Source organism: Trichomycterus rosablanca, chromosome 9 (genome assembly GCF_030014385.1).
Source record: "Trichomycterus rosablanca isolate fTriRos1 chromosome 9, fTriRos1.hap1, whole genome shotgun sequence".
Lineage (NCBI taxonomy): Eukaryota > Metazoa > Chordata > Actinopteri > Siluriformes > Trichomycteridae > Trichomycterus > Trichomycterus rosablanca.
The window spans coordinates 5508333-5534678 of NC_085996.1; the positions used below are offsets into that span (position 1 = coordinate 5508333).

At 44.4% G+C, this 26346-nt stretch overlaps 1 protein-coding gene across 2 annotated transcripts in view; it reads right to left on the reverse strand.

The window, feature by feature from the left end:
* Positions 1-24702, reverse strand: part of arid1b (AT-rich interactive domain 1B) — a 73598-nt gene extending 48896 nt beyond the window's left edge. The window contains exons 1-3 of one of the 2 annotated variants that reach the window (XM_063001728.1): positions 24141-24702; positions 14603-14806; positions 7945-8082 (exon numbers count right to left, since the gene is read on the reverse strand). In XM_063001728.1, coding sequence (XP_062857798.1) covers positions 7945-8082; positions 14603-14806; positions 24141-24629 — 831 coding nt within the window. In that variant the 5' untranslated portion in view covers positions 24630-24702. Of the gene's footprint in view, positions 1-7944; positions 8086-14602; positions 14807-24140 lie in introns of both variants that reach the window. The other variant, XM_063001729.1, reaches the window with a different exon arrangement.
* Between the last annotated feature and the right edge of the window lie 1644 nt (positions 24703-26346).

Consider the following 26346-nt stretch of genomic DNA (forward strand, 5'->3'; position numbering starts at 1 on the left):
TAGCATAGTCAATTCGTCTTCCGCTGCTGGAGACTCCGGCAGTGTCCGAGGAGGGTATATTCGCCTGCCTCGCGCTCCCTCCGACGCGTGCGCAGTACACGACCCCTTTTTATTCGCCCACACGTTCTATGAATTCGCACATGATCCAGTATTCGCACGCGGAGAGCCACGCACTGATCTCTGCGCTTCTTCACTTCCTGTACAGGCGCCTCGAGCTACTAACCAAGGTCCTTAGACAGCTTCGAAGACCCCACCCACATTAGTCTGATTTTTAACCCTAAATGGCCAATTTTGTCTACTGCAGGCACTGCCAATTATGCCCGCTACAGGGCGCCCAGCCAACCGGTAGCAGAACTCGCCAACAGAATATCACACTGCGCCACCTGGGCGCCGAACTGGCAACCTTCTGATTACTAGTCCAGTACCCTAACCGCCGGCCGGCCCTGTCTGGGACACAAAAACAACTCTGTAAATAATGAATATCACTCACTCACTTTCTTAACCGCTTATCCAATTAGGGTCGCTATGCTGGAGCCTATCCCAGCTTTTCAATGGGCGCAAGGCACACAGTAACACCCTGGACAGTCCATCGCAGGGCAGACACACATATACACACACACACACACACACTCATTCACCTATAGGACAATTCAGTGTCTCCACTTAACCTGACTGCATGTTTTTGGACTGTGGGAAGAAACCGAAACACAGGGAGAACGTGCAAACTCCAAACAGAAAGGACCCGGACCGCCCCGCCTAGGGATCGAACCCAGGACCTTCTTGCTGTGAGGCGACAGGGCTACCCACCGAGCCACCGTGCCGCCCATAATGAATATTAGTGGAAATAAATAATAATAATAGTAGCTTAAAATACTAAACACTATTGATGATAATGACTGATGTATTCACACGCAGGTTTTGTATTTAATGTTTTTTATTTGTATGAGAACGTTCGAGGCAGCTCTGGCCACAGTACAGCCCGAGCGCTCTGAAATCACACGTCCAAACCACAAGGTCAGGTCAGCTCTGTGCTCCTCTGTATTATTTGCCTCCAAATGTGCTGACTGACGTTGTAAAACAGGCCCGGGCCTCCACCCTGGCACTGATCTAAGACGTGATGTAGGCTGAAGCTGGGTATGGACCTGTTTTTATATCAGAGAGGGAACAGCTTGGTTGGCGACTCCTCCACAGAAAGATTCGGCGCTCTGAGTCAGCGCCGAGCTGCAACGTACCGAACCGGGACGCGAAGTACAGACGCCGCAGCAGTAAATCAGCCAATAGCAGGTGGAGAAATACAGCATGCGGTTTTTATGCAATGCAGAGCGTTCGAAATGGAAAGCGGTTTCTGCCTACATTTAAAGTATAGCCAAAAGTTTGTGGACACGTGAGCGTGTTGGACATCCCGGTCCAAAACCAATGGCATTAATATGTTAATATGAGTTCCTTTTTCTAGGAAGGCGCTGATGTTAGATGAGAAGTTCTGGATTGCATTCCGAAGGTGCCCAATGAGGTTGAGGTCAAGACTCTAGAAACCCTGAAGCTCCAAACACACCACATCAAAGCTTGTTGCATGAGACTACATCAAGTTCATCAGAGGTCGATAGACCCAACCTGCACTGGGTCAACGTCTCAGGTGATTGCTGGTGGTGTTTTGGTTTGGGGAGCCTTTCCTTGGGACACATTGGGAACCCTAATAACAGTTGAGCATGGTTTGGATCCCACAGCTTGGCGCTGACCCTTTATGGTCACAATTTACAATGTTATACCACAGCGGTACCTTGAGACTCGACGTCAATTGGTTCTGGGAGTGGCGCCGAGTTTGAAAGACGTTGAGTTTCAAGGTATTTTTTCCCATGAGGATGTTTGGGAAACCTGTTAATGCGTCCGTGGTCCTGTGGTTGCAAATGTTTTAGACTAATGTCAAATAATGGGGTTGTTTTTGACACTTACACACTAAAAATAACACAAATATAATATAAAAAACACTGAAATACAATTAAAATGTGGCCCAATGCGCCACACTTCATAGGAAACAATGTCACAGTCAGGGCAAAAGCCCTAACGCTTACCCCTTTGTTTACATCGCACACATGTCGAGTTTAAGGGTATAAATTTCTCGACGAAGGCTGTCGAGTTTTAATGATTTCGGGTTTTCGGGGACGTCGAGGTACAAGCCAGTCAACCTCGCTCTATGAACATAACAACCTCAGAATACTTCAACAACCTTTTTAATCGGCGGATCTGAATCCAGTGACACGCCTGTGGAACGTTGAATAAGAGATTCCAAGCATGAACGGCCAGCTTGGGGAATCCGAGGCAAAATGATTCAAGGCGGCTACGAAAGCAAAGCAGGGTCCTAGCAACTATTACTTTAGTCCAGGGGTGTCAAACTCATTTTCACCGAGGGCCACATCAGCATTATGGTGGCCCTCGAAGGGCCGATTGTAACGTATCCTGCTATGATTGCAGTCACATTGCTGTTTTTCTTGGAGGCTGAATTCTGCATTTATATAATAATAATAATAATAATACATTTTATTTATATAGCGCTTTTCAAGATACTCAAAGACGCTTTACATAAGACAAATAATCAAAACAAATACGTACATACACCATACAAATCATAGTACAAAATCAAAATAGTACATCAACATCAAGAATAATTAAGATAAAAACAAAGAGAGCAGCATAAGACAGTTCATTAAAAATTAGCTAAATTATGAGAGAGAACAACAAATATAGAACAATTTCTTAAAATTAGACAGAAACAGGACAGATTTACATGCAATCAGGAAACTGAAAACTTTACAAGTTTTAGGATCTAGGACTTCACATTTCTGTCGTGATCTAAGTATAAAAACTATTAAAAAGAATAGCAAAAATAAAAGCATTTATTTTGTGTTGTTACAAGTTAAATGCCACTCTGAATAGATGAGTTTTGAGAAGTGACTTGAATTTGGACAGGTCAGGACAATCTCGTAGGTGTTTGGGGAGAGCATTCCATAAAGATGGAGCAGCTATGGAAAAGGCCCTGTCACCCCAGGTCCGGTGCTTGGTCCTAGAGGGTATGGACAGTAGGTTAGCCTCAGAAGAGCGAAGGCTACGGGAGGGAATGTGCTGATGGAGCAGGTCGGTGAGGTAGGATGGGGCCTGATTATGGAGAGCTTTGTGAGTGAATAGAAGAATTTTGAATTGAATGCGTTGAGCAACGGGAAGCCAATGAAGTTTTTGTAGAACAGGTGTAATATGATCACGGGAGCGAGTATGAGTAAGGAGGCGAGCAGCTGAATTCTGGATATACTGAAGTTTTTTTAGGATTTTGTTAGATGTACCATAAAGGATGCTATTGCAATAATCAATTCTGGATGTAATAAAAGCATGAATCAAGGTTTCGGCGGCAGAAAAGGAGAGTGATGGACGTAGACGTGCTATGTTTTTTAGATGAAAGAAAGCAGTTTTGGTGATGTGATTTACATGGCGGTCAAAAGAGAGGTTGCTATCAAAAATTACACCAAGATTTCGGATGTTAGAAGACGGAGACAAAGTGTCATTATCAATGGTAATTTGAAAATTTTTTGTGGTTTTTGCCAGGGTTGTAGGACCTACGATGATCATATCTGATTTTTCACAGTTTAATTTGAGGAAATTAGCTTTCATCCACAATTTCATTTCAGTGATGCAATTTGTCAGAGTGGGGTGAAGTTCAGTATTAATGGATTTGGAGGAGATGTAAAGCTGAATATCATCAGCATAGCAGTGGAAATGTAAACCATGCCGACGTATGATGTCACCAAGGGGGAGCATATAAAGAATAAACAAAAGGGGACCTAACACTGAGCCTTGGGGAACGCCTTGGGACAGTGGAGCAATGGCAGAACTACAATTGTTGATATTAACAAACTGTTGTCTGTTTATGAGATATGACCTTAACCACAAAAGGGCAGTACCAGTGATGTTGACAGAGGATTCAAGGCGGGACAGAAGAATGGAGTGATTAATGGTGTCAAAAGCTGCAGTAAGATCAAGGAGGACGAGAATATTAATTTGTCCAGAGTCTGAGGAAAGAAGAAGGTCATTTGTGACTTTGAGGAGGGCTGACTCAGTGCTGTGCTGGGGGCGGAAACCAGACTGAAATGATTCAAATAGATTATTGGAATTTAGGTGATCTTTGAGCTGTGAGGCAACAACACGTTCCAGTATTTTCGACAGAAATGGAAGATTGGAAATGGGCCGAAAGTTACTCATAATGTTAGAGTCAAGTCCAGGTTTTTTAAGTATGGGAGTAACAGCAGCCAATTTGAGTGATTGAGGGACTGAGCCAGAACTAAGAGAGGAATTGATTATCTCTGTGATAAGTGATGAGATAACTGGAAAACAACCCTTAACAAGTTTTGATGGAGCAGGATCCAAAACACAAGTGGAGCTTCGCATCCCTGTTAAGATCTCAGATAGGTCCAAATGAGACACAGGTGAGAACTGAGACAGAGGCTGGGTAATAAATTGAGATGAGATAGGCGGAGAAACAGAGATGACAGGGGAAACTGTCAGAAAATTGTGGATATTCTCAACTTTTGTTTGAAAAAATGAGAGGTAAGAGTTACACTTGTCAACTGTAAAGGAATTGGTAGTATTGTCAACTGGTTTGAGAAGTTTATTTATTGTGGAAAAGAGAGTCTTAGGATTTGTTGATCCAGCATGTATGAGTTCGGAATAGTAAGTGGATCGGGCTGCCGTAAGAGCGTCTTTGTAATGTTGAAGATAATCAGAATAAATCTGATAATGTACTGTTAGACCGGTTTTCTTATAAAGTCTTTCAAGCTGGCGTTTACGGGATTTCATTTGGTGAAGCTCAATTGTGTACCATGGTGCGGAATGACTAAATGAAACAAATTTGGTTCTCAAAGGAGCCAGCTCATCAAGACATGAGGCGAGTATGTCATTATAGTAATCGACAAGGTCAGATGAATTACTAGACAGTACAGGACAGACAGACATCTTTTTAACAAGAGAATCTGAGAAAGCAGAGGGAGAGATATATTGAAGATTCCTGAAGGATATTTTACGTTTAGCTCTAGTGATGGGCCTAGTGACCTCAATGTCCATGATGATTGTCAAATGATCAGAGACAGTAAGGTCATGGCTGGACGGCTGATGAACTAGGACACCAGTAGAGCAGACAAGGTCAAGAGTATGACCTTTTTTATGAGTTGGAAAATGTATATGTTGTGTGAAATTAAAACACTGTAACAATTCCAAAAATTCCCTGGCAAATTTACAGTTGTTGTCATCAATATGGATGTTAAAATCACCCATAAGCAGTACAGAGGATGAGAGGGCACTAAGCTGGGTTAAAAAATCTGAAAAATCAGAGAGAAAGGAAGCGTTTGGCTTTGGCGGACGATAAACTACAGCAGTGACCAGAGGAGTAGGCCCTGACAACTTGAAAGCCAGGTGTTCAAAAGAAAGAGCAGCAGGAAAAGACAAAGTGGTTATTTTAATATCATCCCTATAGACTGCAGCAACACCACCACCTCGCCCTTCCATACGAGGTTCATCAATATACGAGTATCCCATTGGCGTGGTCTGATTTAACATAAAATAATCCAAGGGTTTATGCCAAGTTTCAGTGAGACAGAAAAAGTCTAGTTCACTGTCAGATATAAATTCACTGAGTACAGTACTTTTTGTGTTGAGTGAACGAACATTAAGCAATGCCATTTTCAAGTGGTATTGTTGTGTAGTTGGCTGTGAGGAACGAGGAAGAGAACGGAGATTTGCTAAGTCCACTCCGCGTTTCCCATCCCACTCCGTGGACAGCGTTGTCATGGAGACTACACCGCTACTGGTGTGCAAGGCAGCAGCGCTCTGATGACGTGTTTGCGGAGCGACAGTGCGCACGGCTGACCAGAAGGATGGAATAGCGTTACCGTTTCGAAGATAAACAAGCTTTCTCCGGGAGCCCCTGTGAATATAACGAGGCCGGCGAAGGAGTCCAAGCTGTTTGATGACTGAAATACACGATGGAGTAGTGCAGTTGTTGAACTTCCTCAGCTGGTCAACGGAATAGTTCAACATCGTGCCGATCCCAGGAAAACTCATCCACCGTTCACCACCGGCCGCAGACGCGATGTACAGTAGAAAGAACAAAAAGTATCAAAAGCACAAATAAAAGTATCAAAAGTAACATAAAAGAAATAGATCCACAAGGTGTGTAAAAAGATGAAAACGAAAAACGATAAAAATACAATAAAATACGGTAAAATACGGTAACGGTAGCGGCAGCCAAATGCGCCAGCGTCCACCATCACCATGGCAATCTAGTGTGATTACAATAATTGATAATTAATAAGTAATTGATTACAATACATTATCTGTCTGTAATGTAAATAAGGAACAGACGATCTCTGATACCGGTTTTATCAGGTTGATGTGTCTGCATAAGGAAGAGGAATGTAGACATGTCTATATTGTTCTACTGTACCACAGACACGGCCTCATAACACAAGAGACGCACCGGTTTCTCTTCCTGAAGCACAAACTTGTTTTCACTTTCATTAAATTTCCTCCTTATGCTTAATTTTCTTACTTATCTTCTTGTACATTTTAGGATCATGTGTAAATATGTGTAACATCATCTACTGGCGGGATGTGTCACTTTGCAGGTCACAAAATCAGCCTGCATTTTGAAAGATGCAGTTTATTTAGGATTTTACAGTGTATTTTTAACACAATCATTCTGTCCTCACTAATAGTTTATCCCCCTTGCTCAGCTAGACAGACAGACAGACAGACAGACAGACAGACAGCTCTCTTCAGAATACAGTCGGTTTATTTGCTTCCCAGCTGTGTGATACACTGTGTGCATCAAAATGAAGTAAAAATACAAACAATAAAAACAATAAAGAACTTAACACAGTAAAAGCACACAGCTGTAGTCAAGTGTTACATCTGGTACAATATGAGATTTAACCAAACGTAAAATAACGAGTTAAAATTGTGTGTAAAGATACTAATTGCTATAGTAACGGTAACAACAGTATTTAATTACGGTAAATTTGTAACTAAAGCGCTGTGATATACTCACTAAACATTTACTAACAACTGAGAATATAAACGCCACGACTTACAGACAATGCTTGGGTATTATACTGCAATATAATTATTTGTATTTATTTATTATTGTTTACATTACTGACTACGCTATCCCGCGTTCTTTTGCCGTAAAAGTCACATGGCTTCTTAGCGAAGGTTAAAGTTAGTTGCCATGACTACGATGTCACGTTGTCTCTTAAAGGCGCAGGAGCGCATTAAATTATAAGCGCGTCTCTGTAACGACTCGAACCATCACAACAATCATACAGTCGTGTAAGCTCTCGCGGGCCGGATCAAATGACGCGGCGGGCCGGGCCGGCGGCTTTAGTGTTTCTAATAATGTGGCCAGTAAGTGTAGCTGCAGTGCAGAATAAAATGCCATTGAACGCATTCTGGTTAAAAAAAACAACAACATTTTAAGTAATAAGGACGCAGATTAAATCCAAATTCCTCCTCAAAGCTCTCTGGGTTTCTACGCTCCTCTTCTACACGATCATATTCCTGTAGGCTGCAGTTCAGACATGCAAGGAAAACATGGACGTGGTTGTTAACCCGTCTAACTGGCTTTTAAAAGGAAAACAAAAATAGGAGAAGCTTGAAAATACGAAACCTGAAGCGCACGACTGAAACCGAGCGTCACTGAAGCTCAGTTCACTGCGGCGTTCCGGCAGCAGAGCACAAATAAACTACACATGCCATCAGAAATATTCCCCCTGCTTTATAACGTATTATAGTTAAAGCCGAACCAATCCACCACCATACAGACGCCCTAATAACTCCATTATACCCATCGTTACCAGTTCAGCCGATCATCCCGGAGCTGAGAGTCTGCAGGATCGATGAGGTTCTTACCTGCTGTGGCGGAGCTCGAGGCTGCATGTAGTGAGGCTGTGAGGGAGCTGCAGGCTGTTGATGAGGAGGGCTGAAGTACGGCGGCTGGCCCTGCTGGCAGTACCCACCCATGCCCTGTTGCCCATACTGCGCCGGCACCTGCTGGAATAAAATTCAGTTCATTAGGCTGACTGGGGGTCATTTTTTCCGTAGACTATACAATAAAGAATGAGCGTCTGCACCATAGGGTACACTTGGTCATTGTAGGTTGAAGAAAATCCTTGGCCTCGTCCAAAATTTGCTGCTCAGGAGTCCAGGTCGTGTGTGCCTTACACCAAGTCATGCTTCAGAATGGCGACCCTACAATGAATGTTAGGTTTGTGAAGCTCATGATGTACAGTTCGTGGCTATCTAGTCTCCCAATCTAGTCGTATCCAATTCCCTAGTTGTATCTCCTTCACTGCTGCAGACCCTTAACCTGACCAAGACGGACTGTACCTAACACACGCCCCTCTGATGTGTAGTAGCCAACCGCTTCTTTTCCCCTGCGAGTCAAGCACTGCTCTCTATTATTCATCTCTGTACAGGCGCCTTCGACCAACCTGTAGAGCTAAAGGGGCATAACTTTTCCCATAAATGTCTCCAGATACTGCTCAGGAGTCCAGGTTGTGTGTGCCTTACACCAAGTTATGCCTCAAAATGACGACCCTACAATGAATGTTAGGTTTGTGAAGCTCATGATGTACAGCGACTGGATCGCTGTGGTACTTTTGGTAAATTTAACAACAATAACAGGAGTTAGTGACGTCTGGTATGCTATTTCTGCATTTTACTCTCTTTCTCCCAATCTAGTCGTATCCAATTCCCTGGCTGTATCTCCTTCACTGCTGCAGACGCCTACCCTGACCATGTGTAGTACCCAACCGCTTCTTTTCCCCTACGAGTCACGCTTTGCTCTCCATTATTCGTCTCTGTACAGGCGCCTTCGACCAATCAGCAGAGGCGCAATTTCAGAAATAATGAAAATGACGTAGCCAGTTATGTCTGTGCAGGCACCCGACAGGCTGATAACAGAGCCGAGATTCGAACTTGAGAGCTTGGTATCTCGGCAGTGGTGGGCTAGAGCAATCCGAACGCCCTAATGCTGATTAGGTATCATTACACATGTTTACATAAACGTCTGACCAAGTCTAACAACACTGAAATAGTCAAATACAGACCGAGGAAGCTGGTTTGGAGGACCAGTTTGACCATAAATACAGCCATGCACTGGGAACGGATTTGTCTAAATACTTTTGGCCGCTAACGTACGTCGTGAATCCTTTTATAGTCGCATTTTGGCACCATAGTCTGCAATTGTATCGGATCATGATGTGCTTTAGGTTTCGCCGTTTCAGCACAGAAATGATTTCATTTCTCAATCAGGAACTTTCTCATGCAGGAAGAGTTGGTGCTCATGAACGCTGCATCCTGTGAGCGAGGATTGATGGTTTCTCCCCTGACCTGTCCAAGTGTGATGTGTGTAAGTGTGTGTGTGTGTGTGTGTGTGTGTGTGTGTGTGTGTGTGTGTCGTAATCCTACAAGCTCCAAATCAGTGCAAGCAGTCCGGGTTACGTAACAGCAGGGGAACAGCTGGTGTTGGCACAGCCCCTCCGCCTCATCTGGACTCATTTACATTCATCATTCAGGCCAAATGGAAAACAAAGACGAGTCACTGGTATGAGTGTGCACCCCCCCCCCCCCCCCCCAACTCAGTTCCCATCATCCTCCGCCACCCCCCCCCCCCCCCCACCCCGTTCTCAGCGGTAATGAATTCAGCCATGTGTCAGCACCTTTCTGCCAACACGCCTACACACACTGAACTTTCGGAAGGATATTTCTGGACTTTTGACTGGCGTATTTTAAGACCCGCGGCGCTGCTCTTCACCGGGGGGATTATTTTAAGGAGCGGAGCTGAACTTTGAGCGCTCGAGCATTTATAGAAAATATTTCTACGCTATTCTGAACAGCCACTTGGAACCACTACAGCGCGGAGGGGAAATCTGCATAGCGGAACGGTTTTGAAATGATATTTTCGGGACCGGCTCCATGTAACCCCCTCGCTGAAAACGCTGAACATCATCCAGCGTAGCAAGAGAGTCTCAAAACACAAGAGCAAGTCCAAAAAATTCACATTCAGCTACAGTGTATCACAAAAGTGAGTACACCCCTCACATTTCTGCAGATATTTAAGTATATCTTTTCATGGGACAACACTGACAAAATGACACTTTGACACAATGAAAAGTAGTCTGTGTGCAGCTTATATAACAGTGTAAATTTATTCTTCCCTCAAAATAACTCAATATACAGCCATTAATGTCTAAACCACCGGCAACAAAAGTGAGTACACCCCTAAGAGACTACACCCCTAAATGTCCAAATTGAGCACTGCTTGTCATTTTCCTTCCAAAATGTCATGTGATTTGTTAGTGTTACTAGGTCTCAGGTGTGCATAGGGAGCAGGTGTGTTCAATTTAGTAGTACAGCTCTCACACTCTCTCATACTGGTCACTGAAAGTTCCAACATGGCACCTCATGGCAAAGAACTCTCTGAGGATCTTAAAAGACGAATTGTTGCGCTACATGAAGATGGCCAAGGCTACAAGAAGATTGCCAACACCCTGAAACTGAGCTGCAGCACAGTGGCCAAGATCATCCAGCGTTTTAAAAGAGCAGGGTCCACTCAGAACAGACCTCGCGTTGGTCGTCCAAAGAAGCTGAGTGCACGTGCTCAGCGTCACATCCAACTGCTGTCTTTGAAAGATAGGCGCAGGAGTGCTGTCAGCATTGCTGCAGAGATTGAAAAGGTGGGGGGTCAGCCTGTCAGTGCTCAGACCATACGCCGCACACTACATCAAATTGGTCTGCATGGCTGTCACCCCAGAAGGAAGCCTCTTCTGAAGTTTCTACACAAGAAAGCCCACAAACAGTTTGCTGAAGACATGTCAACAAAGGACATGGATTACTGGAACCATGTCCTATGGTCTGATGAGACCAAGATTAATTTGTTTGGTTCAGATGGTCTCAAGCATGTGTGGCGGCAATCAGGTGAGGAGTACAAAGATAAGTGTGTCATGCCTACAGTCAAGCATGGTGGTGGGAATGCCATGGTCTGGGGCTGCATGAGTGCAGCAGGTGTTGGGGAGTTACATTTCATTGAGGGACACATGAACTCCAATACGTACTGTGAAATACTGAAGCAGAGCATGATCCCCTCCCTCCGGAAACTGGGTCGCAGGGCAGTGTTCCAGCATGATAATGACCCCAAACACACCTCTAAGACGACCACTGCTTTATTGAAGAGGCTGAGGGTAAAGGTGATGGACTGGCCAAGCATGTCTCCAGACCTAAACCCAATAGAACATCTTTGGGGCATCCTCAAGCGGAAGGTGGAGGAGCGCAAAGTCTCGAATTTCCGCCAGCTCCGTGATGTCGTCATGGAGGAGTGGAAAAGCATTCCAGTGGCAACCTGTGAAGCTCTGGTAAACTCCATGCCCAGGAGAGTTAAGGCAGTTCTGGGAAATAATGGTGGCCACACAAAATATTGACACTTCAGGAACTTTCACTAAGGGGTGTACTCACTTTTGTTGCCGGTGGTTTAGACATTAATGGCTGTATATTGAGTTATTTTGAGGGAAGAATAAATTTACACTGTTATATAAGCTGCACACAGACTACTTTTCATTGTGTCAAAGTGTCATTTTGTCAGTGTTGTCCCATGAAAAGATATACTTAAATATCTGCAGAAATGTGAGGGGTGTACTCACTTTTGTGATACACTGTATTTTACCCCCTTTAGCTCAGCGCTGGAGTTGAACAAACAGCTTGAGAATGATTAAAAAACTTTGCCCCCGCCGCTCAGGTGGCGCAGCGGTAAAGTACGCTAGCTCACCAGAGTCGGGTTTCTAGATGCATCGTATCGAAACTCAGCTCTACCTTTCCGACTGGGTTTGGCGGCAGTATGAACAACGTTTGGCTGTTGTTCAGGGGCTTAGGGGTAGAGTCGGAGCATAGGTCCTCATAACTGGTACGACTGCGGCCCCTGCTGGTTGACTGACGGCGCCTGCACAGGGCTGAGGAATAACATCGAGGGGGGTGTGACCCTCCGTGCGCAGTGACTCTCGGTGTATGAACTCGGCTCGTGCAGGTGAAAAATGCAGGCCGTACTGATTGTGTACCGGACAGGGAGCAAGTCAGTTGAGTGGCGTCCTCAGTCAGCGGCAAAAGGGTCGAATCAGTATAGAGGACGCATTCAGGGTAATTGGACACGATTAGAATGGGGATAAAAGTTGGAGGAAAAAAGTGGGAAAAAATAGATAATAAAAAAATAAATTAATAAATAAAAAAAAAAGCTTTGCCCCCTTTTTATTATGGGCAGGGTCACGATGGGTCCAGATTTTCCAGAATCGCTGTAGCACTGACCCCTCCACCCTCAGACATAGCCAATAATTAAGGCCCTACCTAATTCACGTCCGTGAAAATCACCTCACAGACCATAAAACGAGCCTTGTCCCGTACAACAGTGGTCCCCAACCTTTTTGCACCACGGACCGGTTTCATATAAAATATAATTCTACGGACCGGCGCGGACGGGACGACGAGACGACGAGACGCTGCTTCCACCTGGGGGTGATATGAGACGATAAACATGCGTGTGTTGGAAATGGAAGCAGTTTTCATCGCTGATGTAACTTTTTCTTATTATTTATTCTTTCTGTGCGTCCCGGTAATAAATGACCCGCCGGGTGGTTGGGGACCGCTGTCGTAGAATATGTCATTTGCTTTGACATTCAAACTTGAATGTTTGTGTTTAGCGATTTACTGTTTTTCATTTGCGTAGCTTTCAAGTTCCTCACGTTTAGTGGTTAATCTGCACTACGAGGCGGCAATTCAGTTAGTAATCGCTTAGTCAAAATGTTTGGATAACTCCCAAGCAATTCTGTGGCTGCAGAAGGAGTGAAGAGGGTTTGGTGTCAACACACAAACAATAAACAGTTGTTTACAGTGAACTATTAAGGTCTTAAATACAAAAATGAAATATTAATACAGTCGACCCTTGAGTTACGAACGGTTTACCATACGAACATTTCGGGTTACGAGCGATCTTTTTCAACTTAACGTACGAACAAATTTCGGATTACGAACCGAAATACACGAAACAGGTGACGTCACGAACAAGTTGACTCCGACAGTCTCTCTCTCTCTCTATGCATATATACAGTATATATATATATAGTGAGCGAACATTCAGACAGCGGACGGTGTTTTTTTTTCCACTGTTTTCTTTATAGTTTGTAAAATTTAATATTAAAATGGCCTCAAAGAATGTGCAGAGGAAGCGCAGTGTTAAGAAAATCTATTACTATTTGTTGTTGTATAATTACTCCTGCCAGTAGGTGTCACTGTGTATCAGACAGAGGGGACAGTGAGTGAGAGAGAAGAAGGAATTTATTATTTCGTGCAATTACACCTACAAAATACAACACTATTGAAATAAAGAAGGAAATAATAGAGAAATATGAGAGTTATTGTTGTTTCTGGTAGAGACATTTTATAAAAAAAAGAAGGAAATGTATTATGGTGTATGGTATAGCACACGTACTGTACTGAAATGTGATGTGTGTTTTTATGTACAGTACTACTGTGTATTGTTTATTATTATTGTTTATTACAGTAATGTCTATTCTATAATTTAAGATTTAAGGGAAAATATATGTGTATTTATAACAAAAAAGAGCATTTAAGACATTAGAGAGGTTAGGGGTAAGGGGGGGTTTGGGAGGTCTGGCACGGATTAATTCTGTTTACATTATTTCTTATGGGAAAAATAGATTTAACTAACAAACATTGTGACTTAAGAACTGCCCTTCAGAACCAATTACATCCGTAAGTCAAGGGTCCACTGTAAGTATGAAATATATGTGTCCGTATACTTTTGGCCGCGTAGTGTATCCGTAATGATTCCTGTCCATCAGTTATGTTCTGCACGTCTCTCCAGGCTCCCTTCTGCGGATCAGCTAAGCTCAAAGCCTGGCCGCCAGGTGAAGCTCTCATTAAGCTTCCTAGCGCGACTGTCCCCGGTCACGGCCGAAAGATCAGAATCAGCACAAAACGCTCCCCGCCTGTGGCACGGAGGAATGGAAAAAGCCGCGCTGACCGACCAGAGAGCGAGAGAGCGCGTCGTTACTCGGTGGCGACGGCATAATGAAACCGTTGGAGACCGGAGTGTTGGTGTAATCTTTAACCTCGGGGAGAATATCGCGTCAGCGCTGCTATGAGATGAAGCTTGTGATGAATTTGTTCATCCAGTTACCGAGGAGAAGCCTGCTGGCCTTCGTACTGACCGCGCCGGAGATTCTGGAGATCGTGGCCGGTCAGGCGTGAAGACAGAACAACGGAGACTTTTAGGATTATTTAGTAATTCATTGCTGGTTTCTCTGTAAATGAGAAACTACAGACGCTAACCTGAAGCCTGCACTATACAATGTAGAGCTTTTTGGGGTTTGGATATGTCTCATAAACCATTTATGGGTGGAATAAAAACTCTGTTAGCACAAGTAGCTGCGTTGAAATTCTACATTATGAACCATTTCTGAGCTCATTCAGTGCACGCTATTCGCGCTGTTACGCCCCGTACCTGTTGATGCGGGTACTGCATGCCCATGCCAGCCTGGTCACGCCCCTGCAGTCCCATTGGATAACGGTGGGGAGAAGAAGTTCCGTATGATTGGCTGGAGTAGGCTCCGCTCGGCTGCTGCTGCTGCTGCTGCTGAGAATAAGGGCTGTTCGCCATGCCGTAAAGCTGAGAGCGTTTCATGGCCATGGCGTCCATCGGTGCCACCTGTTCAAGAAAAAAGTTCATTTTAAATGAATAAGCGCAGAGCATAATGAGGATTCACCACGTACGTTATACGCCCACAATAACTAATAAGCACAGATCAATATGAGTAGAGTACTAGAGTACAAATACAGTACGGATACTAACGCTAAAAACAGACCCGCTGTGACCCTGACCAGGATAACGTGGTGGTACAAACATGAAAGTGAATTAAAATGGAAAATAAAATCTTGGCCATTAAAAGTGTCAGAACTACAAATGTAAGTGTATAAAATTAAGCTCCAACAATGGAGGATGTGAGTGAGTGAGGATGTGAGTGAGTGAATGAGTGAGGATGTGAGCGAATGAGTGAGGATGTCAGTAAGTTAGGATGTAAGTGAGTGAGTGAGGATGCGAGTGAGTGAGTGAGGATGCGAGTGAGTGAATGAGTGAGGATGCAAGTGAGTGACTGAGTGAGGATGTCAGTAAGTTAGGATGTAAGTGAGTGAGTGAGGATGCGAGTGAGTGAGTGAGGATGCGAGTGAGTGAGTGAGGATGCGAGTGAGTGAGTGAGTGAGTGAGTGAGGATGTGAGTGAGTGAGGATGTAAGTGAGTGAGTGAGGATGTAAGTGAGTGAGTGAGGATGTAAGTGAGTGAGTGAGGATGCGAGTGAGTGAATGAGTGAGGATGTCAGTAAGTTAGGATGTAAGTGAGTGAGTGAGGATGTGAGTGAGCGAGTGAGTGAGTAAGGATGTGAGTGAGTGAGGATGTGAGTGAGTGAGGATGTAAGTGAGTGAGTGAGGATGTAAGTGAGTGAGTGAGGATGCGAGTGAGTGAATGAGTGAGGATGTCAGTAAGTTAGGATGTAAGTGAGTGAGTGAGGATGTGAGTGAGCGAGTGAGTGAGTAAGGATGTGAGTGAGTGAGGATGTGAGTGAGTGAGGATGTAAGTGAGTGAGTGAGGATGTAAGTGAGTGAGTGAGGATGCGAGTGAGTGACTGAGTGAGGATGTCAGTAAGTTAGGATGTAAGTGAGTGAGTGAGGATGTGAGTGAGCGAGTGAGTGAGTAAGGATGTGAGTGAGTGAGGATGTGAGTGAGTGAGGATGTAAGTGAGTGAGTGAGGATGTGAGTGAGTGAGGATGTGAGTGAGTGAGGATGTAAGTGAGTGAGTGAGGATGTGAGTGAGTGAGTGATAATGTAAGTGAGTGAGAGGATGTGAGTGCGCGAGTGAGTGAGTGAGTAAGTGAGGATGTGAGTGAGTGAGGATGTGAGTGAGCGAGTGAGTGAGTGAGGATGTGAGTGAGGATGTAAGTGAGTAAGTGAGGATGCGAGTGAGTGAGTGAGGATGTGAGTGAGCGAATGAGTGAGGATGCAAGTGAGTGACTGAGTGAGGATGTGAGTGAGTGAGCGAGTGAGTGAGGATGTGAGTGAGGATGTAAGTGAGTGAGTGAGGATGTGAGTGAGCGAATGAGTGAGGATGCAAGTGAGTGACTGAGTGAGGATGTGAGTGAGCGAGTGAGTGAGTGAGGATGTGAGTGAGTGAGTGAGGATGTGAGTGAGCGAATGAGTGAGGATGCAAGTGAGTGACTGAGTGAGGATGTGAGTGAGCGAGTGAGTGAGTGAGGATGTGAGTGAGGATGTAAGTGAGTGAGTGAGGATGTGAGTGAGCGAGTGAGTGAGTGAGGATGTGAGTGAGTGAGGATGTAAGTGAGTGAGTAAGAATGTAAGTGAGTGAGTGAGGATGTGAGTGAGTGAGGATGTGAGTGAGGATGTAAGTGAGTAAGTGAGGATGTGAGTGAGCGAGTGAGTGAGTGAGTGAGGATGTGAGTGAGTGAGGATGTAAGTGAGTAAGTGAGGATGCGAGTGAGTGAGTGAGGATGTGAGTGAGTGAATGAGTGAGGATGTAAGTGAGTGAATGAGTGAGGATGTCAGTAAGTTAGGATGTAAGTGAGTGAGTGAGAATGTGAGTGAGTGAGCGAGTGAGTAAGAATGTGAGTGAGTGAGGATGTGAGTGAGCGAGTGAGGATGTGAGTGAGTGAATGAGTGAGGATGTAAGTGAGTGAGTGAGTGAGGATGTCAGTAAGTTAGGATGTAAGTGAGTGAGTGAGAATGTGAGTGAGTGAGCGAGTGAGTAAGAATGTGAGTGAGTGAGGATGTGAGTGAGCGAGTGAGTGAGTAAGGATGTGAGTAAGTGAGGATGTAAGTGAGTGAGTGAGGATGTGAGTGAGTGAATGAGTGAGGATGTAAGTGAGTGAGTGAGTGAGGATGTCAGTAAGTTAGGATGTAAGTGAGTGAGTGAGGATGTGAGTGAGTGAGCGAGTGAGTAAGAATGTAAGTGAGTGAGTGAGAATGTGAGTGAGTGAGGATGTAAGTGAGTGAGTGAGAATGTGAGTGAGTGAGTGAGGATGTAAGTGAGTAAGTGAGGATGTGAGGATGTGAGTGAGCGAGTGAGTGAGTGAGGATGTAAGTGAGTAAGTGAGGATGTGAGTGAGTGAGTGAGGATGTGAGTGAGTGAGGATGTAAGTGAGTAAGTGAGGATGTGAGTGAGTGAGTGAGGATGTGAGTGAGTGAGGATGTGAGTGAGGATGTAAGTGAGTAAGTGAGGATGTGAGTGAGTGAGTGAGGATGTGAGTGAGTGAGTGAGGATGTGAGTGAGTGAGGATGTAAGTGAGTAAGTGAGGATGTGAGTGAGTGAGTGAGGATGTGAGTGAGTGAGGATGTGAGTGAGGATGTAAGTGAGTAAGTGAGGATGTGAGTGAGCGAGTGAGTGAGTGAGGATGTGAGTGAGTGAGGATGTAAGTGAGTAAGTGAGGATGTGAGTGAGCGAGTGAGTGAGTGAGGATGTGAGTGAGTGAGGATGTGAGTGAGTGAGTGAATGAGTGAGGATGTGAGTGAGTGAATGAGTGAGGATGTAAGTGAGTGAGTGAGTGAGGATGTAAGTGAGTGAGTGAGTGAGGATGTCAGTAAGTTAGGATGTAAGTGAGTGAGTGAGGATGTGAGTGAGTGAGTGAGGATGTGAGTGAGGATGTGAGTGAGTAAGAATGTAAGTGAGTGAGTGAGGATGTGAGTGAGTGAGTGAGGATGTGAGTGAGGATGTGAGTGAGCGAGTGAGTGAGTGAGGATGTGAGTGAGTGAGGATGTAAGTGAGTAAGTGAGGATGCGAGTGAGTGAGTGAGGATGTGAGTGAGGATGTGAGTGAGCGAGTGAGTGAGTAAGTGAGGATGCGAGTGAGTGAGTGAGGATGTGAGTGAGTGAATGAGTGAGGATGCAAGTGAGTGACTGAGTGAGGATGTCAGTAAGTTAGGATGTAAGTGAGTAAGTGAGGATGTTAGTGAGCGAGTGAGTGAGTGAGCGTGTAAGTGAGTGGGAGAATGAGTAAGTACGTGGGTGAGTGAGTGAGTGATTTAGTGAGTGAGTGAATTAGTGAGTGAGTGAATTAGTGAGTGAGTAATGATGCAAGTGAGTGAGTGAGGATGTCAGTAAGTGAGGATGTTAGTGAGCGAGTGAGTGAGTGAGTGAGTGAGTGGGTGAATGAGTAAGTACGTGGGTGAGTGAGTGAATTAGTGAGTGAGTGAGTGAATTAGTGAGTCAGTGAGGATGCAAGTAAGTAAATGAGTAATGATGCAAGTAAGTGAGTGAGTGAGGATGTCAGTAAGTGAGGATGTAAGTGAGTGAGTATGCGAGTGAGTGAATGAGTGAGGATGTAAGTGAGTGAGTGAGGATGTCAGTAAGTGAGGATGTAAGTGAGTGAGTGAGGATGTAAGTGAGTGAGTGAGGATGTGAGTGAGTGAATAAGTGAGGATGTAAGTGAGTGAGTGAGGATGTAAGTGAGTGAGTGAGGATGCGAGTGAGTGAATGAGTGAGGATGTAAGTGAGTGAGTGAGGATGTAAGTGAGTGAGTGAGTGAGAATGTCAGTAAGTGAGGATGTGAGTGAGTGAGGATGCGAGTGAGTAAGTGAGTGAGTGAGGATGTGAGTGAGTGAGGATGTCAGTAAGTGAGGATGTGAGTGAGTGAGGATGCGAGTGAGTAAGTGAGTGAGTGAGGATGTGAGTGAGTGAGTGAGTGAGGATGTCAGTAAGTTAGGATGTCAGTGAGTGAGAATGTTAGTGAGCGAGTGAATGAGTGAGTGAACATGTGAGTGGGTGAGTGAGTGAATTAGTGAGTGAGTGAGTGAATTAGTGAGTGAGTGAATTAGTGAGTGAGTGAGTGAATGAATTAGTGAGTGGGTGAGTGAATTAGTGAGTGAGTGAGTGAGTGAATTAGTGAGTGAGTGAGTGAATGAATAGTGAGTGAGTGAGTGAGTGAATTAGTGAGTGAGTGAGTGAGTGAGTTAGTGAGTGAGTGAGTGAATTAGTGAGTGAATGAATAGTGAGTGAGTGAGTGAATTAGTGAGTGGGTGAGTGAGTGAATTAGTGAGTGAGTGAGTGAATTAGTGAGTGGGTGAGTGAGTGAATTAGTGAGTGAGTGAGTGAGTGAATTAATTAGTGAGTGAGTGAGTGAATGAATTAGTGAGTGAGTGAGTGAATTAGTGAGTGAGTGAATGAATTAGTGAGTGAGTGAGTGAGTGAATGAATTAGTGAGTGAGTGAGTGAATGAATTAGTGAGTGAGTGAGTGAATTAATTAGTGAGTGAGTGAGTGAATTAATTAGTGAGTGAGTGAGTGAATTAGTGAGTGAGTGAATGAATTAGTGAGTGAGTGAATTAGTGAGTGAGTGAATGAATTAGTGAGTGAGTGAGTGAATTAGTGAGTGAGTGAGTGAATTAATTAGTGAGTGAGTGAGTGAATGAATTAGTGAGTGAGTGAGTGAATTAGTGAGTGAGTGAATGAATTAGTGAGTGAGTGAATTAGTGAGTGAGTGAATGAATTAGTGAGTGAGTGAGTGAATTAGTGAGTGAGTGAATGAATTAGTGAGTGAGTGAGTGAATTAATTAGTGAGTGAGTGAGTGAATGAATTAGTGAGTGAGTGAGTGAGTGAGTGAGTGAATTAGTGAGTGAGTGAATGAATTAGTGAGTGAGTGAGTGAGTGAGTGAATTAGTGAGTGAGTGAGTGAGTGAGTGAGTGAATTAATTAGTGAGTGAGTGAGTGAGGATATGAATGAGTGAATGAGCGGGTAAGTGAGGTTCATTTATTTAAATGTATTTTATTTAAATTACACAAACACTGAATGATAAATAGAGTTTTAGGAATCGTGGGCAAATATACAGTCGCCACCACACCGATCCTTTATACTAAACATCCTGATGCCTTTCATCGACTCCGTTAGCTGAGCACGCTTCGCTGGCATGGGAAGATCTGGTGGCACCCTGTAGAGCTCTGTGAGCAGAATTCTGCTAGGCTGGCACCGCAATAAACACACCAGCACAGGTCATCGTTTCTGACCTCATCAAGCTGAAGATAGCACTCAAACGTTGGCATGAGCAGGAATTCAGGGCAGTGTGCCACGTGCTGATGGAGGCAATCAGGTTCGGTCTCGAGCGAGCGGGCTTTGCCAAAAAAGCGCCACGGCTATCAGAGCTAATCTTCTCACGTCGAGGCCAAATTCAGGGCAATTTGGAGCAGCACTTACAGAAAATGTGTGCAATCGAGAATGCCGGGGAGGGCGTTTAAAAACCAGCAGTTTAAGTGTCAGCAGCCAGCGTCCTGGTACACTGCAATCTTCCCCTCACCCACAATTCCATCTCACACACCCCACTGAGAGGCACAAAAATACAACATTCAGAGTGAAAATACGTTCATGTCTCCACAGCAGAGATCAAGAGCTAGAACAGCGCGGGTATTCTACAGGGGTATTTATTCTACAGGGGTATTTATTCTACAGGGGTATCCTACAGGGGTATTCTACAGGGGTATCCTACAGGGGTATTCTACAGGGGTATTCTACAGGGGTATTTATTCTACAGGGGTATTCTACAGGGGTATTCTACAGGGGTTTCTACAGGGGTATTTATTCTACAGGGGTATTTATTCTACAGGGGTATTCTACAGGGGTATTCTACAGGGGTTTCTACAGGGGTATTTATTCTACAGGGGTATTTATTCTACAGGGGTATTCTACAGGGGTATTCTACAGGGGTTTCTACAGGGGTATTCTACAGGGGTATCCTACAGGGGTTTCTACAGGGGTATTTATTCTAAAGGGGTATTTATTCTACAGGGTTATTCTACAGGGGTATTCTACAGGGGTATTCTACAGGGGTATCCTACAGGGGTTTCTACAGGGGTATTTATTCTAAAGGGGTATTTATTCTACAGGGGTTTCTACAGGGGTTTTCTACAGGGGTATTCTACAGGGGTATCCTACAGGGGTATCCTGTTTTATTACAGGCACTACACTGTTACTACAGTGTAATAACAAGAAATTCTGTAGGCTATTCATATGTTATGGTTTTCGTTACATAAACCACGGTAAGTTTGTCATTAAACTAGCAAACGTGATAAGCTTCAAGTCACGACTGTAATGTGTATTATTTATCAAACCTACAATGCCTAATATTGTTAATCTTACGATCTCAAAATTCATTCCTACAAGTGTTTGTGCATTGTGTTCAAGTCCAAGTTCTAAATAAAAGTAGATAATACATGGTGTGACATGACATGTCAGGCAGTATTTTTTCAGTGGCCCATCGATTTATATAGACAGTAAGTGAAATAAGGGCCAGTATAAACCTTCTCTCACTTCAATTCTGTTTAGCTAACATTAGTCAATAAAATCCTAATAGTAACTAATGCTCTTATACTGGTGGTTCATATTTATGACTATATTGGTTACCTTAAACATATGTCTATGATCGCACAGGTTGTTTTAGTTGTAGCATATATTTAAGGTTTATGTACATGTAGGTGGTTGTATAGATGAGTTAGTTTTTAATTTTATTGGGAATAAACAAAGCACAGAGATCTGTACATAATACTGAGTCAGATCAGCACAATATTGGTACGATTACTATACATTATATATAAAACATTTAACACAATATACAATATTGTATACTGTGTACAGGAACGGGATGAGCAGACTCTACTTTCCTTTAATGTCTTTGCAGCTGTGAGTTGGGGAAGCCGCCTCAGAGCCGGGGATGTAAAGAAACTCAACAAACTGATCAGGAAGGCTGGCTCAGTCTCGGGCTGCTCACTTGACAGTTTCGAGTTGGTGGTTGGAAGGAGGTCACTGAATAAACTCACAACCATATTTGACAACCCATCTCACCCCCTTCATGACCTGTTAGTCAGACAGCGGAGCACTTTCAGCAACAGACTCATCCAACTCCGCTGTAACAAGGAACGGTACAGGAGATGGTTTATACCAGCAGCGATCACGCTGTATAATGCTTCACTAGCTCGGGACATCACTGAACACTAAACTACTATCAGGACAGACTCATGGAGCATGTTCTAACACTGTTTATAAAGACTATACTACATATCTGTTATTATTTAACACTACAACAGCTTAGTATATCACATATTACATATCTCATCTAAAATATTTAATGCTAGGATACTTCTTATGTTTTCTATATGACATACTACATTTTTTTTATTCTATTTATTCAATTACATAGTGTGTACAACATTACTTGTGTACTTCAATACTTTTTGCTTTAATGTACCTGGAGCTGCTGTAATAACTGACTTTCCCTATGGGATTAATAAAGTTATCTGTCTATCCATCCATCCACCCACCCACCCACCCACCTGCCTACCCATCCATCCACCCACCCACCCACCCACCTGCCTACCCATCCATCCAGCCACCCACCCACCCACCCACCTGCCTACCCATCCATCCATCCATCCATCCACCCACCTATCCATCCACCCACCCACCCACCTATCCATCCATCCACCCACCCACCCACCTATCCATCCATCCATCCACCCACCCACCCACCTACCCACCTATCCATCCATCCATCCATCCACCCACCTATCCATCCACCCACCCACCCACCCACCCACCTACCTAACCATCCATCCACCCACCCACCTATCCATCCATCCACCCACCCACCCACCCATCCACCCACCCACCCACCCATCCATTCATCCATCCATCCACCCACCCACCTATCCATCCATCCATCCATCCATCCACCCACCCACCTATCCATCCATCCATCCATCCATCCACCCACCCACCCACCTATCCATCCATCCATCCATCCACCCACCCACCTATCCATCCATCCATCCATCCATCCACCCACCCACCCATCCATCCACCCACCTATCCATCCACCCACGCACCCACCCATCCATCCACCCATCCACCCACCCACCTATCCATCCACCCACCTATCCATCCATCCACCCACCCACCTATCCATCCATCCACCCACCCACCTACCTATCCATCCATCCACCCACCCATCCATCCACCCACCCACCCATCCATCCATCCACCCACCCATCCATCCACCCACCCATCCATCCATCCACCCACCCACCTATCCATCCACCCACCTATCCATCCACCCAATGGATAGTGTGTTTGTTTAGAATGATTTGTGTATGAAGTCTCTCCTCCACCACCACACTTTCTGATTTCTCACACAAAACTGATAAATTAAGCACTTCTGGTCAGTCTTATTCAGATGTTTGTAGCTTAATAACATAGTATTAATGCCCTATTTCTAGCGCAGCACACAAGGGATTGGAAAATCTATATCGGTATACATCTTTATATCGTTAGACGGTAAATATCGTCAAATCGACCAGAACTTATTAAGGTTGTCTGGAATGGCAGTGTGTAATTAGGACACAGCCGTCAAATCTTCGACGATTGACAGCTGAATGGCCACAGAACACCTGTGCGATCGAAACAAATAATATTTAAGGTTTTTTAAAATCATTTAAAATAAGTATTATGGTCAGAAATATATATGAGAAGTATGAGTTTTTAAATCAGCTTCGGTGAGAACCGGAACACTCTAGCACAACATAGCACAGCACTGCTAGCTAAGTTAGTGTAACCAGGGCTGCGTTCCAAATCGCACATGACCGCACTAAGTAGTGTCCACAGTAACCGTTATGACAGCGCTGGAGGGTGTTTTGATTTGACACACTAAATAGCACGCTAGTTTGGCGTTTGGGACGCGGCCGCTATTTCTGTCAGTAATCACTAGTTGACGGAAACGTTTTAAGCTTAAATATTAATACAAACGAATCGTGCGCAGACATATTTTATACGCAAGTATTAAAATGCATAAAAACACGTAAATAAGTCTAGATCAGTCTGGCTAAATGAGTTAGCTTGGCTATCAGGCCAGTGATCAAGGTGGGTATAAACAAGGCTAGTTAGCTACAATGCTAGCGGAGTCAATCCGATCGATACGAAGCGAACGGAAGGTCTCACCTGGGATCGGCTGCCTCCCTGGCCGTTATTTCCAGGACTCATGGCGGGGTGATTCCTCTGCGGCCAGCCGTGGCTTGAGCTGTACGTGGAGCTCATGATGTCTTTGCTGATCCCCATGCCCTGCTGCTGCTGAGCTGAAGGATTATTATTATAATCTTGATATCCCCCGCCATAAGCGCGCATCATCGGACTCGGAGAGGTCAGCAGCTGATTAAGGGTGGGAGTATTCCCCGACGGGTGCTGCGGCTGACTCTGGCCGGGAGGAAACCTCTGAAACGCGGGCACGTTTGCACCAGGAGACGGGGCAGAAGTAGAAGCCATGGTAGTCTTTCCCTGAGCGGCGGTGCTGCTGCCCGGGCCCGCGGTGTTCCCCTGGCGCGACGGGCTCATCATCCCATATCCAGCGCCCCCGTAGCCCGGTCGGTAGTTCGGATAGTGGTTGTACGGATTGCTGTGGTACTCTTCGTGCGAGTTTTGCATCTGATCCATGTCGTTTTGTGCCGAATGCGTTACAGCACCGAGGCTTTGTTGTCCGCCATGTTGATCAAAGCAAGGCCCTCCTCTTCTTCCATCCCCATAATAATGATTAAACCCAAAAGCAGATCCGTCCTCGCTGCGACTCTGATCTCCACCGTCACGTCGTAAGTCGTGGTTCCGATGTTAGTCGAGTCGTCCCCGCTGCCGGAGCGATCCGCCCCCGTCTTGCACCACCGACGATCCTCCTTCACTCATTCGCACCCATCGCGCTCCCTCGGCTGCCCAAATTATTTCCCTTTTCCACCAAACTGGTGCTTTCCAAACTCCCCATTCACGACCTGATGTGTACTGGTGTTGGTCTTGGATCTCTCTTTGGTCCTGTTGGTAGGTTTGACTGAAGCTTTGCTGCTCTGGAGCTGTGTGATGATTATGAAGGTGGTGGTGGAGAGGAGGAGAAGGAGGGGGATCAACCATGGGATCAACATATTTTTCAACATTTTTACCTTTAGCTTTCACTACAAGACCTGTTTCCATGTTCGGACACCCAGTTGGGCACCCGTGCATCATATTAAAATGTAAAATTTGCACTGATAACAAATTTGTGGGTGGAAATGATGGCAGGAATGTGAAATTGCTTTGTATTGTTTTATGGTTTGTGCTACCAGAAACATCCAGGCGCTCTGAATAAATATATAAAGAATTAATTTACCTGCGTAGACCTGGAGCTGGTATGCACCTAGTTTAGTATTATATCTGAATAGAGAAAAGATCATTCATTCCTATAATTATGAATAAACACAAAGCTAGATCTACTCCCACTTACACACCAATTCTCACCATCGTTGATCGTGGTTCTGCTTTTAGTTTAGAAGTGCCATACGATCCACTACAGTTTGGACCACTGAGCATCCTACTTGTCACTTGCTGCCCCAAAATATTTACCTTTTTGTTATTTTGGATCTTTGCTGGATTTGTATAACCTAAAGTATTGCTGTGTAATGATTGTGAAGATGGTTTGGGAGAGAAGAATAAGGGGAAATAACCATTGGATGATATTTTTAAACGTTATTAACCTTATCATTTACTGCAAGACCCGCTTCCATGCTTGGGCACCCACAATTTTTACTAATGGTAGTCAGGTTGTATCTACCGGTCATTCAGTTCACCTCTGTTCTGTTCTGTTCTGTCCGGTTAACTGTACTATTTATTACGAAGATTGAGCTCAGGGTTCAGTACCTTCTCTACCACAGTGGTCGACATGGAACTTGTTAGGCTTCGTTGGTAGTGTAATAGTGCAGGGACTGTTTTCTTGGCACATATTGGGCCCCTAATACCAATTAAGCACTGTTAAAAATTCACAGCCTATCTTAGTGTGTTGCTAAACATGTGCATCCTTATATCGCCACCTTATACCGTCTGTAATATCTTATTCAAGAGGCTGTAACAAAGCTTAAGTCATCTTCAGATCTGTTTCACTGAACATCATTAAGCTTAGTGTGCAACAATTGCCTAACAGTCACCAGATCTGAATCTACGCAGTAAGGCAGATTTGTAATGTAGTAGAATGGATCATTAGCAGCATGTGCAGTTATTATGTGATGCAATAGTTTTATAGTACTGTACAAATCTAGAAGCAAAATCCTTAGCATAGTACAAAATGTCAGTGGAATTTTTCCAGCTTCTTGTGGAATCCATGGCACAAAGAGTCAAGGCTGTTCTGAGAGAAAAA